General features: G+C 52.1%; 8 protein-coding genes across 8 annotated transcripts; 6 read left to right on the top strand and 2 right to left on the bottom strand.

Annotated features, from left to right (window-relative positions):
- Nucleotides 1-40: 40 nt before the first annotated feature.
- Nucleotides 41-244, top strand: CLUP02_12562 (uncharacterized protein; the record flags this gene model as incomplete). Its single annotated transcript, XM_049291526.1, has 1 exon — nucleotides 41-244. A coding segment is annotated over one exon (204 nt), but the record flags the coding sequence as incomplete, so codon positions are not given.
- Nucleotides 245-661: 417 nt separating this feature from the next.
- On the top strand, nucleotides 662-3,834 carry CLUP02_12561 (alkaline phytoceramidase; the record flags this gene model as incomplete). Its single annotated transcript, XM_049291525.1, has 9 exons — nucleotides 662-766; nucleotides 849-887; nucleotides 950-1,315; nucleotides 1,392-1,457; nucleotides 1,526-1,672; nucleotides 1,972-2,032; nucleotides 3,170-3,261; nucleotides 3,349-3,515; nucleotides 3,672-3,834. The coding sequence occupies 9 exons, from the start codon at nucleotides 662-664 to the stop codon at nucleotides 3,832-3,834; spliced, it is 1,206 nt and encodes a 401-aa protein (XP_049148670.1).
- A 1,892-nt stretch (nucleotides 3,835-5,726) lies between these two features.
- CLUP02_12560 (uncharacterized protein) lies at nucleotides 5,727-6,604 on the top strand (the record flags this gene model as incomplete). Its single annotated transcript, XM_049291524.1, has 4 exons — nucleotides 5,727-5,795; nucleotides 5,853-6,049; nucleotides 6,193-6,259; nucleotides 6,434-6,604. The coding sequence occupies 4 exons, from the start codon at nucleotides 5,727-5,729 to the stop codon at nucleotides 6,602-6,604; spliced, it is 504 nt and encodes a 167-aa protein (XP_049148669.1).
- Nucleotides 6,605-6,843: 239 nt separating this feature from the next.
- On the top strand, nucleotides 6,844-8,205 carry CLUP02_12559 (uncharacterized protein; the record flags this gene model as incomplete). Its single annotated transcript, XM_049291523.1, has 1 exon — nucleotides 6,844-8,205. One exon carries the CDS (start codon nucleotides 6,844-6,846, stop codon nucleotides 8,203-8,205), a length of 1,362 nt encoding a protein of 453 aa, XP_049148668.1.
- A 308-nt stretch (nucleotides 8,206-8,513) lies between these two features.
- On the bottom strand, nucleotides 8,514-9,630 carry CLUP02_12558 (uncharacterized protein; the record flags this gene model as incomplete). The annotated part of the gene is made up of 2 exons (XM_049291522.1): nucleotides 8,514-9,454; nucleotides 9,594-9,630. 2 exons carry the CDS (start codon nucleotides 9,628-9,630, stop codon nucleotides 8,514-8,516), a joined length of 978 nt encoding a protein of 325 aa, XP_049148667.1.
- Nucleotides 9,631-10,287: 657 nt separating this feature from the next.
- Nucleotides 10,288-11,792, bottom strand: CLUP02_12557 (Dor1-like family protein; the record flags this gene model as incomplete). The annotated part of the gene is made up of 2 exons (XM_049291521.1): nucleotides 10,288-10,408; nucleotides 10,462-11,792. 2 exons carry the CDS (start codon nucleotides 11,790-11,792, stop codon nucleotides 10,288-10,290), a joined length of 1,452 nt encoding a protein of 483 aa, XP_049148666.1.
- Nucleotides 11,793-12,131: 339 nt separating this feature from the next.
- On the top strand, nucleotides 12,132-13,012 carry CLUP02_12556 (uncharacterized protein; the record flags this gene model as incomplete). The annotated part of the gene is made up of 4 exons (XM_049291520.1): nucleotides 12,132-12,154; nucleotides 12,268-12,389; nucleotides 12,535-12,780; nucleotides 12,861-13,012. The coding sequence occupies 4 exons, from the start codon at nucleotides 12,132-12,134 to the stop codon at nucleotides 13,010-13,012; spliced, it is 543 nt and encodes a 180-aa protein (XP_049148665.1).
- Nucleotides 13,013-13,039: 27 nt separating this feature from the next.
- On the top strand, nucleotides 13,040-14,108 carry CLUP02_12555 (TLC domain-containing protein; the record flags this gene model as incomplete). The annotated part of the gene is made up of 2 exons (XM_049291519.1): nucleotides 13,040-13,522; nucleotides 13,590-14,108. 2 exons carry the CDS (start codon nucleotides 13,040-13,042, stop codon nucleotides 14,106-14,108), a joined length of 1,002 nt encoding a protein of 333 aa, XP_049148664.1.
- Between the last annotated feature and the right edge of the window lie 258 nt (nucleotides 14,109-14,366).

The raw sequence follows: 14,366 nt of genomic DNA, 5'->3' as shown, positions 1-14,366 counted from the left end.
TTTCCTCCTCCCGCAAAGTTGCAGGCCACACGCTCGTCGTGCTCTCATACCTCGGATTTCTAAACATCAGACAACGAACGGGCAAAGGCCACGAATTAGTCCAAGACGGCCCTCTTTAACTTGCAACCTGCAATACCTCCCATTTCTTCGAGTACCAACCAAAGTGCTTGTGGCTGTCTATCTCTCTACTGTGCAACTGGAGCTCAACCGGCGGAATCTGGCCCAGTCTGTCGCAAGATACTGACTGATTCAAATTTCCCCCGAGCGACCCGGCCCTTTCTACGAGTCTAGTGGTACTCCCCCTCCTCATATGCCCCCCTCTCCTTCTCTCCTTCTCCCTTTATCTCGTTCTCTTATTATCGCTTATATTCTCCGTGTTCACCGGGCGCGCGCCTTGCTGTTCTGCTTCCTCACCTTTGTGTCTCCGGTGCCGCTTGGAACACGTAGACGGAAAGTTTAAAAGATTTTAGAACACTCGGATTCCTTCACAATCTCTGCAACCGTGGCCAAGATCCAGTACAACCCTTTCTCTCTCTCAGCAAAGTTGCAATCTGCGTTATTTTGAACCAGAGCCCATCTGAGCTGGACAAACAACTGCTCATTTCCCTCTGCCTCTTGTCTCGCTCGCCCGGGTTGATCCGGCCAAGGTCGTTCGTTACAAATGGCTTCATCTCCACTGTTCCAGGCCTTGCGTGTGGCGTACAATGATGATTCTCCAGAGGGCTACTGGGGAGAAAAAACCTCAACTCTGAATTTTTGCGAAGAGGTGAGAAACTCGTCGTCCACCTGTGTGGTCGCTCTTTGCCATTATTGGTGTTGCTGACCCCTGCTTACCTTTGTCGACATAGGACTATGTAGTTTCTTATTACTGTGCTGAAGTTTGCAATGTAAGTTACACATTCTCCTGCTTCAGTCAGCTCTCATCTTTACTGACTTGACCCTCTAAAAGACCTTGACCAACCTCTTGTTCCTGTGGCTTGGCTTCAAAGGCGTACATAATTGCGTATCTCAGGGCCACCCACGCATTTTCCTAGTCGCATATCTCGGATACGTTATCGTTGGACTGGGCTCTACGGCCTTCCACACATCCTTGAAGTGTTCGTCCTCACTCCTCGCTCAGGACATCTTCTGCTATCTGCACGCGGAGTACTGGACTGACAAAATTACTTGGCTAGACCCTATGCAGCTTATCGACGAGCTATCCATGATATACACCACGTGTCTCATGGTCTTTGCAACATTTTCATTCTCCAAGTCTAGCAGATTTTCGGTCTTGTTGGGCGGCGGTCTCGTCCTCTTGGCTGGTCTTATCACGGTGGGTGGATTCTGAACCAATGTCATCCACGGCGTGATGATTGTGAGAACCCACCGTTTTGACCACTGTGCAATAGTCCTACTACCACATCACCAAAGATCCGGCTTTCCACCAGGCCTGCTATGCAGCGTTGACAGCAACGGTAATACTTTGAACTCAATCAGCGCTCAGAATGCCTTCCTTATCGAAATGCTGACTGACGCTGTCCAGGTTGTTTTACGCAGCTTGTATGTCATGGAGACGCAGCTGCGGCCAGTTCTGGCACGAAGGAACAAGGACAAGGCCGATCTCATTCTCAAAACCATGTGGATCATGGTTGGAACAGGTCTCTTGGAACGGCCCCAAACCATACACGTTGTTCTATAATGCTGACATGACTGATTAGGACTCAGTGTCTTCCTCATGGGGTTTCTCATCTGGAATATTGACAATGCGTTTTGCAGCCAAATAAGACAATGGCGACGACAGCTTGGTTTGCCTTGGGGCGCACTGCTAGAGGGTCATGCTTGGTGGCACTTGATGACAGGTGTTGGTACGTTTTCCGATTGGAGCGGTACTGTCATTTCTACCAAGACTGTTGCTAATGTGATGTATAGGAGGTATGGATCAGAGGACATACGGCATTCCCACCTCCGACATGTGCTAATGAGTTATAGCTTACTACTACATTACATGGGGCATATGGCTACGCAGATGTCTCGAGGGCCGCGAAGATGAGTACAAACTCGTCTGGCCAAGGTCCCTTTCGTCGATACCGCTAGTGGTCAAAGCAGAGAAGTCGGACTAAGAAATCAGGATATCAATGGTGGACAGACAATCGGTAACCGTTCAAGGTAAGATTGCACCGGCACCCAAGCCGAGGGTTTGGCGACAGCAGCCGCATATTCTCAAGCCAAGGAAGACACAAACACCTCTGGGAGCCCTGTTTAGAACCATTGGCAGATGGATGTATCTAGCAGCCAGCACTGCTGGGCGCAGATGGCAGGATGACATATGCCCGCACCTGCGGCATACTAGAAATACCCCATCAATTGCAATCGAATCGAGCCAGAAACAAAATATAGAACTTGTGTGACCTTTTGCAAAGTGAAAGGTAGTATAATGCCGTCTTCTATTCATCTACCTCACCTCAGGTACCCTACCTTACGTGGTACCTTAGTTAAGGTAATGTAAGTGCGGAGCCAGTAAGCACGACGCAGCGGTAAATGCATAATCCCCTGAAGGTATTCTTCCTTGTTGCATATCTTACCAAACGCCTTTCTCCACTGGGAGGTACCCACGGTGCCACGGTACCTTGAGGTAGGCAAGGAGTGCCGTAGAGTCTTGCTTAATTTGTGACGGTCCATACCTTACCTGTCAGGCTGGTGCCAAAAATTGGTACACACTACCTTCTACCAGAACCTCAAGATTGACCACTCGTACAACGACCCAAATAGACCAATACTAATTAAGTTTTTTAGGATACTATATTAGAAGATGAGAAGATCATTCTCTTATTTTTAAAACATTAAAAGCTCAAAAATAGGTTAAAGTAGGCATTGCTGGGTATGAGGAAGTGGTAGTTCTTTGGTGTGGTACTGTGCATCACTTTTTTTGTCACCCACTTGCCTGTATGGCTAGATATCGCCTTTCCAAACCAGTCCACTACAAACTAAAGTTACACGCATTCACCATCCACTAATTATCCCCACCTTGTCGCGAGCTTCAGCCAAACGAAAACCCCATCTCATAGTTGCGATCTCACGCCTCAGCCTGCCCACAACATCGTCGCCAACGACACTGAGTTCACTTGCGAAAACCACAATTTCCTCCGCGACAGCCTTATCGTTTGAGCTACAAAGAGCCACTTGCCAGTGCCAGGGGCATCGATACAACGTGGCCCGCCAGGAACCGTCTCATTGTTACATCAAGTCAACATGTCTATCCCGAACCAAGCGCTTGAAAAGGTGAGAGGACAACAACGATGGAACCCCTTGCCTTTGGTCTCTACTCTGCGCTTCAGCTGCCGCCTACTCACACGTGTATCTGCCTAGCTGATCCGAGAAATCGAAAGCCAAGCAATCGTGGCCCAGCAGCAGATTGGCCAGGCACGCACACAGATGACGGCAAAGCAACGAGAAATGCGCATGGTCCGTCTGACGCTTGATGAGGTTTCCACCTTGCCCTCAAACTTGAACGTCTACGAAGGTGTCGGCAAGATGTACGTAAATTCCCTGCTGACCCATGTTCTTATTTTGTGATTGTGTACGCTGCAGCCAAGTTCCGTATTTGACGGACGTCGGATGACGAAGCGGCTGCAGCCAGGACCAGAGTATATGGATTACGTTGCTGACGCCGAGCCTCGGGGGCGGAAAAGGTTCGTCGCGTTACCCACCCCGCAGCTTACACAAAAGCTGGAGGGTCAAATCAAGGATAGGGAGGGCGAGGTTGAGAAGCTGAGCCAGAAGCTGCACTACCTGGAGACAACGTACAAGAACAGCCGGCAGCACATTGACCAGATGCTCAAGGCGCAGTCATGATGACAGATTCTGTAAGAGACCAGAGGGTAGGGGGGCCAAATGATGGGGTCAGGAGCTTATCGCATCGGGGACAACAGAAGAAAAGGCGGAGGTGGAATGTTTTGTCATGCAATCCTCTTTAAGCATCGGGACGGGACGACAAGCATCACCGAGTTGATAAGCACTTCTGCGGCTCCGAGTACGGGTAGTACAGCATTTGAAGACGTATTTTTTCGAGCCATCGCTCGCAATGCGGCGTGAGCAAAGTACTTGTGCATGTTAGTGGCCATTTGATGCTATCCTCGTCCGGGGGGGGGGGGTTCTTCGAGCATCGAATTGACCACAGTTGGGACTGGCTCGCGAACATGAGGGCGCAAGCAACGGTGCTGTGATGGACGACCAAGAGCACTCTTTGCGATTCAGAGCTCGATTCATGCGTGTCAGCATGCGGTAACGACTCTCATATGAGCGATGACTCTGTGAGGTGACTGGAGATCGGGAAGATATACTCGTACGCACTGATAAGAGGTGGAAGATGAACCTGAACTTTATCTATTACTGCCAACAGTTTGACGAAGATGAGCGAGTGTCGTGCGCCAACGATTCAAGCGCCGCGCCGCGCCTCTCTCTCTCTCTCTCTCTCTCTCTCTCACACACGTCGGCAAAGTCCAATGTCAACGGTCTCGTGTGTATGTTCGTCTAGAGCAGATGGGTCTTCTCTGGGTGAGGTGGGAGAATAAGACTCTGGTGGGACATTTTGACAACCGCCGCCCGGGTGGTCTTGGGTACACTCAAGCGTGCTTTAAGGTAGTACGATGTAGCCATTTCCTGTCCGTTTTCCGTTCATTGATGATGTTATGTTCTAATCGCTCTAGGCCTGCGGAAGGGTCTAGGAGGTCGACCACGCGACTGGGGCGAGTTTGCCTCCAACAGCTTCTAAAAAGAGCAGTCCCATCTAAACTATCTTGGTCGTCTCCCCTTCCTTTCCAAATTACCGGCGGTCAGCCCTCTTGTGGTACATTACTGTGTTTGTGTGTGTACACCCAAGGTAAGACCCGGCGGCTGAGGTTCAGCTCTGGTGACCTGGGCCTGGCCCGTTGGTACTTGAGGGTACACGAGCCGATTCGGGGTGCTATTATTACCTGGGTACGCAGGCAGCCGCGAAAAGGGTGCTTCACGATATTGGTCCATGTTTGACCACCTAGCCAGGGCAAGGAATCCATGGCCTGAGTAAAATGTTTCACTGCGCCAGCCAGACTGTTCTCGCAAGATGCCACGACTGGGCCCAAAAACGGCTGCCTGGTAAGGTGGGTTGGGTTGATGGATGGTTGGCGGTTTGCTGGAGACGTGAGGGCTTGCCGCTCATCGCTGGAAGACTCAGAAGTGAGGGGGTGACCGGGGTGTCGGGGCCGGGGTTGGAGGCTTTGACCCCACAAGGGATTTGCAGTGCCATCCACCTACGGAGTACAACATGTGCCTACCCTCCTTGCCTCCCTACCCAAGGTCTGGCAAAGTACCACAGTGAGGTAAATGATGCTCTGAGAGCACCACCTACCCATTTCGCTTCTATTCGTACCAGCAAACACCTCAAGTTGCCATATGAGACGCGGGTTTATAGCGAGCGCCCTGTGGTAAGGCTCCCTAGGCAAGGTACCATAGGTAAGAAGCCCACTGAAACCATGTAGGTCCTTATCCTTCCCTTACAAGTAGGCACCTTGGGTACCTAGGCGCGTAGGTCAGCACGGTTGCTAGGTCCTTCTCCGTGCTACGTACGTGCTCCGTCCATGCTCAGTACTCCGTACTTACGGATACAGGCCGTCGAACCCACTCTGTCAGCAATCGCGCAGCCCTACGACATCAGGCTAAGCCGTTTCGGGCCTCGAATGGGAGGATATCTGCGTACCTCCCCTGCCATGCCTGCCTCCTGCCACCTGCCACCCTGCGCCGAACTATGTACGGAGGTCAGGTCAAGGAGGCACCCAGTACATATCGATAAGTCCAGAACTAGGTATCCGTATTAACGCATCTTCGCCCTCCAGGTGGGATGGCGGTCATCCATCCGTTGTGCGGATGAACCGACGAATGAACGGTCGGCCCCGTGCCTTGCCGATGCTGACTGCCCCGCCATTGATCCCGATATACCAATAGTTGGGAGTGAGGAAAGTACACCATCTCGAGGTGAATGTTTCTGGTCTGGCGTCCTCTTCGAAGATGTCAGGCTCGAATTGCTAGGCGCGTACGCCTGATACTCTTTCCATTGACCAAGGGTTGTAATTTATGACGCCGGCATATGATCCTGCGGCGTTGGCGTCCGCCTGTTGAGTGTACCTAGGTAGACAACCTCAGCCCGTTTTCTTCCCATCTCGAACTACCTACTAGTTATCTTAGCGGTCGCTGCCCCCGCGACACCGCTCCCACATCACAGCCCCTCATTCACAGCAACTTTGTGAGGTAGGTAGGTACCCTACCTTACCCTCCTTTAGGTACCTCAGCATTTTTCTTCTTTTAAATCACGCTTACCTTTACCTTGGGTTCCCTCTTCGGACGGTGTTGGAACACTAGGCCCTGTCATCCTGTACAAACCCCCTCTCCTAACCTGGTCGCTTAGCTTCCCTCCTAGGCCTGGTGGGCCATCCCCTCCACCTGGCTCGATCCTCGCACTATGGCCAATCCAACCACTGGCTCCCCTTTCTACCATGCCAGCCATGTAAGCCGACCGACCAGCGACCACTACCTCATGTCGCGCATCTCGTCGCCCCCCTTCAGCTCTTACCTTACTCTAGTACCCTAAGCCAGAAAAAGCATAAAAGACCATCGAGTTGTACTCTTCCGCCCCCAACCCCTCTTAAACCACCTGTCCCTCCCTCCGGTTGCTCGCCGTCGTTGTGTTTTCTCTCAAAAAATCTATCGTTTCCTACTTCGTAGGCTCACAGAGGTATCTAGCGACTGAGCCTCTGATTCTCACTCTCCGCTGCTGCCCACACCATCCTAACTTGAACCATTGTTGAGCCGTTCGGCGCTTTAGGCACCATGAGTAACAGCTACTACTCCGATTCGGATGACCTTGACATACGAGTCTCGAGGCGTCGGGCACCGTCGCCTTCACAGGTTCACTATGTTGAAGCGAGATCGAGACCCAGTAGGAACTATTACCCGTCAGCAGGTCAACAGCCTAGCTTCTTGGCTCCTGAGCGCACAGTCATAACCACTCGCACTCGGTCAAGAGAGCGTTCCCGTGAGCGCCATTCCACTCCACCGGGTCCCGCTCCGGCTTCCATCTCCGCTCCGGCCCCGGCTCCTGTAATTATCAACAACCGTATTTACAACGAACATTCTTCCGATGATGAGGACGACCGCCACATGCAGGTCTACCACAGCCGTCACCGTTCTCACTCCCGTGGTCACTCATCTCATTCCCGCTCACCTTCATCCTCTTACATGACCCGGGAGGATTATGAGGCAGAACGGGCTCGACAAGAGCTGGCGGAACTCAGAATCAGTCAGGCTCGTGAGAAAGAGGAACGCCGGGTTCAAAAGGAGTTCCGGGAGGAAGCTGAGCTCCAACGTGCCAAGCGCGATCTCGAAGATATCCGAACCCGGGAGGCTCGCGCTGCTGAAGAACAGCGCTTCAAGACCAAGATCGAGCTGGAAAAGTACCAAGAGGACATGCGGAAGGCAGACTTATCCAAGAAGCGAGAAAAGGAAGCTGCCGATGCCGTAGAACGCTACAAGAGAAAGGAGGCAGATCGACTTACGCAAGAGAAGAAGGAAAAGGAACAGCGTGAAAAGGAATTTCAGCAAAGGCTCAAGGAAGAGCGTCAAAAGGAGCTGGACAAGCTAGCCAGGGAGAAGAAGGAGAAGGAGGAGCGCGAGAAGGAGTACCAAAGACGTCTCCAGGAGGACCTACGTAAATCAGGTCTTGACGACAAGGCTATTGCTGCCATCCTCAAGAAGGAGAAGATTCCGGAGCCACCGCGACAAAGACCAGCCCAGCATGAAAACGCGCTCGTTGCTGGGAATCGCCCAACCTACACGCGTATGGCACGGAAGCATCTTTCGATTGAAACCTTGCGAACATATCAGGTTGAATGGGAAATGGATGTTGTAATCATACTCAGAAGGCGACTGACCTCTGTTGCATCTGCTGACTTATCTCAGGATCCTGATTACGTGCTCATCAGACGATGGGTGCCGGAATGGGAGCAAGATACCCTTTGGAGACACACCAGGTCGATTCGTGAGAAGCGCTCATCCAAGCTCGTACTTGAGATCGAAGACAAGAAGTCGCACCGCCACGAACCAGAGTTCGAATGGGTCAGAAAGAAGAGTGACCGGAAGAGAAGCAAGTCACCCGCGCTCCTCATGTACCTTGCGGGAGCGAAACCGGCATGATTTGAGGAGGAAAGGGGGAGGAAGGAAAGGAGGGGGGAAAGGCGACATTTTGGTCGCCATTTGGACCGAGTACATCAAACTTCTTATCGCATCGAAGGCGAGGATGGGTGTTTGTGTCTGGGACAACATCCTACAATCACACCACACAAGATATCTTAGATGCCCAACGCTCTATTAGAGCTTCCCAGATTATTTGTTCTTTCTCGGGGGAAATATATACCATCGGCTACTAGTACAAGTCGTCTTTGCGGGACGTTGGGTTTCTTTCAGTGGATCAAGTTGGGATTGTATGTTGGAGTGCGCATTCGCTATGGCTCCGCTGTCGTTGTCGTCGTCAAGTTTGAGGACCAAGTGCGTTCAGCTCTTCTCATCAGTTCTTCATACACAGTCCAGGCCAAAGCTGAACTCATTGCTTTTCTGCTCATGCGGAGCGCAACACCATCCATAAGTGACCGAACACCTTCTTCCGAAATCATCTTCTGGCAAGCCTGGTACATGTTTCTGTAAACAGCTGGCTGCAGTTGAATCCTCGTTTTGATAGCATCGAAAGGATTCGAGATGACGGAGCACGCTCCACCCGCCATGACGGCAGAGCTGAAATTGACTAGCGTTGCATGTGATGTTGTAATGGCGACGGGGCGATTCGGATTGGGACTGTCTTTTCGAGTAGACAGACTGCTAAGCTGCTTCTTGAGCAGCTCGTAGAACAATACATACATGCCCGCGTAAGGTGCATCACGGACGGCGGTAGCACCGAAGCCAGCAAAGAATCCTCGCGGACCATTCGTCCTGTATATGTCCGAAGACGCGCCGAGTAGGGATTTGTAGGAATACAAATTGGATTCATATCGAACCTTGATGACGGTCAACGGCATGAGGACAAAACCGGCAAACGTCCTGGCGACGGCGCCGGCGACCAGATTGGCCGATGGGGTTAGCGTCGGTAGTGAGGACGAGTGTGCTGCCCTGTTGCCGGCGGCTTGGCTCAATAAGCGCGACTGGGCCACATGCTGGCGGATGGAGTTGAGGGATGTGAAGTAGAGGGCCGAACCGAAGCCGGTCCTGAGGGCTGACGGGATTGTGCCGCGCCAAAGCGTCTGGATCTTGTTGGGAGCAGCGGCAACCTCCCTGAGATACGACGTCAGTGACCGGTGGCCAGATTGTTGAACACGAGTCTTGAGTAGGTCAAGCGGTTGCAGCAGCACTGCCGATGCAATGCCGGAACCTAGTCCAGCAACGAAATGTCGAGCTGTGAGAGGAGAGGGACAGGTCAGCGCAGCCTCGATCACAGGTGAGTTTAGAGAAGAATTTCAAAGTGGCAGCTCGCAGGGAGTCATGCGTATGACCAGACAGTGGCAGGTGAATAAGTGTGCCTGTCCTCTTCTTACATGATTTTGTGCGGCCCGGAGTCGCCTGTTGAGACATGGGGACTTCTGAGAGAGCTGTTGTCGTATCTTTTAGACGGGGAGATGATACTGGGCGAACTGCGGTGCAATATCGGGTGGTGCGGCGGCGAGTTTGTTTTATGTGTGGAAATGAGTGTTACAAGCAAATGCCATTGCGTCAATAACCGAAGACGTTCTTATCCTAAATATACAGTTTGCCTAAGCAGATGTGATGGACTTCAAGGCAGAATGAGAAGGGAAGAATGATTACAAGTTGTGATGACTTTTCAGAACGGCTGGCAGGGTAGCTAGATATCTACATAAGCACATGAGGTAGCTAAGTTGAGGTAAGGCAAGGTCGTCAAGGCAGGTCGGTGCTTCTGAGTCGCTAGCCGTATCGGGCAACGCTTAGCAGAAAGTCAGGGAGCAATAATCGGTGTAATGACGGTTATATACATATGAATCCTATGGGTCCGACCGGGTCTTTCCGGTCAGGTAGCCTCCGGCAGGCCCGGCGTTCCTGACCCGATTCTCGACGTTTGCTCACACAACGTTGAAGAAACATGAACCTCTGGTTGTATCCGGTGAGCTACTCGAGAGCATAATGCTCTCGTCTGCCGGTTTGGTGCTATCCGAGCGCAGCGAGAAACATAATGCCAACTGCTTACGATGACTAACATGCTGTCGAACCTCCTTTTCAAGAGGTGGAGATGATTTTCCGCTTTGTGGACTCGCCTTCCACCTTGCCTTCGACCCTGCCATCGACCCTGCCATCGACCCTGCCTTCGACCCTGCCTTCCGCCTTTGTAGTCATCCTCCTTTGAACGTGCCCCGAGCACGTTACCACGACTAGCAACAACTCGGGACTTACGCCTCTTTGGCCCCTGTCGCCTTGAAGTCGCCGATAACCGATTCAAGGCGCCCAGAAAGTAATCGGTGCTTCTTGACTATGTCAACCCATTCAGACTGTTTCGTTACTTCGTGTTCGTCCCCCAAGGTTGCCAAGAGCATCCCAAAATCACCTCCGAGCCTGCCCAAACTCCCTGAACAGTACAAAACTTGAGTGAGGATACTATCCCTTGCTGCTTGGTCTTTCACAACCGGAAGATATATTGTCAAGGTTTCGAGAAGCATCTCCACAAGATGAAGTGGGAATGTCGATAGCGTTGATGGCATGGGTCTAAAAGGATCCTCGTCGTCGTAAGTAGTTCCGGTCTGATATCCAGTGCTGGGAAATATGCTCTTGAACATGGAGACAACGCTGAAGCTCTGCTCACGGAAGATCTCGACATAGCGTTTGAGATACTTTTCTGTCTGCTGCCCGCCTGACCAGGACTGTTGATTGGCGCTCAGTTGCCTCTGCCTCTCGTCATCAGCTAGCTCACGAAGGGGTTGTAAAGCCCCCAAGGTAGCGTCCAAGGTGGCTACGCGGCAACAGAGGAAAAGTAGTGAGAGGGTGTGTTCCTGAGAACCGCGGCTCGTGGAGCTCATTGAAGACATGTCCGGAAGCACTCTTCTGAGCCAGCTGATCGTTCGCAGTGATGCGGCCAGCTTGAGTCCAGGGGACTTGAGCGCAGCGATGAGATCGGCCGTCATCTTCACGATGGCCTCGTCAGCTTGTTGGGAAACGAGGTCGACCAGCGGCGAAGATGAATACAAGCCATGAAGTCTCCGAATGTGGGCATTGAGATCGAGAGCGGACGCGTAATTAGCAGGAACAGTATTGATGGCGGAAGAGAGGAGGGTAGGAAGTTCCAGCACGTCGACGAGACGTTCAACATTGCGTAGTAGCAGTAAGGCGCGTTTCCTTTCGGCCAAGTCCTCGTTGTCCCTGGATTTACTGTAGATGGTGGAAAAGCGCAGGGCCTCTGATTCGAGCTTGGGAATGGCATTGCGCAGGTCTGCCGTGTCTGCAACAAGAGTGGGCAATGCGCGGGTCAGGCCAGTGTGGTTTGAAGCCGAGTCGATGATGGATTTGTGAGAGCGCTTTGAGACCCCTTGGAGCGAGAGGAGAAGTGAATGTGATGTCTGGGCCAGGGATTGAGGCTCAGTCGAGGCTAGTGCTTCCGGACTCTGATCAGCGAGGTGGGACAGGTATGCGAGCTTGGTTGACCTAGTTGTCGGGTTGAACAGAGCATTGGCGTCGGTATCGAGGCTCGTAGACTGCCGAGCATCGAGTAAATCAAGGAGAACATCAGCCATATTGGCGGCTTGTTCACATTGGAAAGTTGCTGTTGATAACTACCTTGGGCAGCAGGTAGATGTCATTGGATAGAACAAAGGGTTTTCTGTCACTTTGGGGCAGGAGCAAGTGGTGGCACCACCAGCAGGCTACCTCAAGATAAGGTAGCTTGGTAGGTGCACACCGAAAGGCATCCACCTGACTAAGGTAGTGTAGGGTCGGAGTAAGGTACCATAGCTTGAGTACCTACCCTGTTACCGAAAGCTATGCCGATGAATTTAAGCAGAAAACCATTTAAAGCGAGGACTCCAGCTAGGTATGCTGTTGGTCTCACCTGGCCTCCCCACAGTCTAGGCACCATGCTATTGGAGAAATCGCTTGGGTAGGTAGCATTCAAGATCGGACACAAGTGCACCAGCACGGATGGCCGCGTGCGCAGGAATGTTTGAACCTCCTGGGCGCTGATTACTGATTATTTCAGTATTCATATTGCAGTATGTACGGATCCCGTACCCAAGCAATAAAGGGTTGGAACTGGGGCCAGTCCCCCGCCGATTTCCTTTACTACGGTTCACTTCATAGCACCGCCTCGATCAACTACACTGCGCTACCTAGGCGTGTGATGCCATCATGAGACGGACAGCTAGTTCTGGCCATAGCATCCCACGACCCCTAACCATAGTGCAGCTGACGCGCAAGGTAGCTAATAAAAAGACAAAGTTAGGGCGCAGGCGGAAACGGCCTCGAAAACAACGGCCCGAGAAACACTTCTTGTCTGTGAACCTGTGCTCACGGCCGCCCCCACCTCTGTGCCCAGTGCTCAACTCAGGGCACCTCTTAAAGTCACGACGCAGCTGGCGGGTGGCCAGGTGCTACAAGTCTTCAAGGGTCCTCCTCCATCAAGCTTAGCTTCCCCAACAATCCGTCTGCTCCCCGCGCGCCGACCCCTGCTTTACCTCGCCTGCTTCATAGCCACACGAGACCTTGAACCACTCACTCATTGCTCACGTTTGTTTATCTTGTCTCGTTCACCTCAAGCATTTGATAGACTGACAAATCGATCCGGTGACAGAATCTTCCTGTCGAAGAATACCTTGAAAAGGAAGACATCCCAAACGTCCAGCGCCGCAATCAAGCCACGCAGCCCACTCTCGTCCGTCTCCCCAGTATACCACAGTCTCCTGTCACTCCCGAACCGAAGCAGCTTTCAAGACCCTCCACAGCAGAAGCAGATAGCTGAACTCGAATCAAGGCGTCAACACAAAGAATGAAAGATCCTTTCTTTCTCGAGCCACTGCCATGGCTCGTCAAGGCGACTCAGCCCTTTGCTGACTACTTCTCGCTGCCGACACTGCCGATCCACATCCACGAAGTTCTCGCCTCAGCCCTTCTCTACTCGGTCATTTACTACCCCGTGTCTCCGTTACTGTCGCGATTGATAGTGGGCCGCAAATACCTCGATCTACCCCGTAAGAGACGCATAAACTGGGACGCCCATGTCGTCTCTCTTGTCCAGAGCCTTCTCATCAATGGCTTGGCCCTCTGGGTCATGTTGGTTGATGAGGAGCGTAGCACGATGGATTGGCAAGCCCGCATGTGGGGATACACTGGTGCTGCCGGTATGATCCAGGGCCTTGCCGCTGGCTACTTCCTGTGGGATTTGGTCGTCACGAGTCTCAACATGGATGTCTTTGGACTCGGCACTTTGGCTCATGCTGTCAGCGCCCTGTTTGTCTTCTCTCTTGGATTCGTAAGTCTGCCTCGGACGAAGTGCTCTATATTCATGTCTCTCTCGCTGACCTCTGTCAATCAATCAGCGACCCTTTCTCAACTACTATGGCTGCATCTTCATCCTATGGGAGCTATCCACGCCCTTCCTCAACATCCACTGGTTCTTTGACAAGCTGGGAATGACTGGGTCTCGCGCGCAACTCTACAACGGCCTCATGCTCTTATTCACGTTCTTCTCCTGCCGCCTCGTATACGGAACATACCAGTCCGTCAAGGTCTTTTCGGACATCTACGCTGCAATCAATGCACATCCCGTCCTGTCCAAAGAGATTTCTCCGGAAACAGGCGCGGTGCTCGCTCCGACTGGTGTTATGAGGTTTGCGACGGCGACATCAACGGTGCCAACTTGGCTAGCCGTGACGTACCTGATGAGCAATATAACTCTCAACAGCTTGAACTTCTACTGGTTCATCATGATGATTCGCGCGGTTCGGAAGAGATTCCAGCCGGCGAAGTCAACAGACAAGCAAGCTACGATCGAGCCCTCTACTGCCAAGGCCACAGCAGCATCTCCCGCAACTCAAGCCCGTCGGCGCAAGGCATAGAGCGATTCTAGGGGAAGGGGCGGGCCATTTGCATGTCGTCGTGTGTCGAAGAGTGCTTTCCAACTTTGACAGCGTTTTGTGTGAGGAAGCTGAATGATAACAGCCCTAGGCGGAACGAGGAAGTGTACAAATATACGGTAGGATGCTGCCCAATCTTTGCACGTGGGTGGCAGGTGACTTACTGCTTATTGTTTTACATAATCTATAGATCAGTATTTCGTATAACTTGCGCTGTTCAGACACACCAGCTTGAAAGAC

The sequence above is a fragment of the Colletotrichum lupini genome, chromosome 6 (genome assembly GCF_023278565.1).
Source record: "Colletotrichum lupini chromosome 6, complete sequence".
NCBI classification, from domain to species: Eukaryota; Fungi; Ascomycota; class Sordariomycetes; order Glomerellales; family Glomerellaceae; genus Colletotrichum; species Colletotrichum lupini.
Note: the sequence above shows the minus strand (reverse complement) of the source record. Positions and strands in the feature narration are given on the sequence as shown.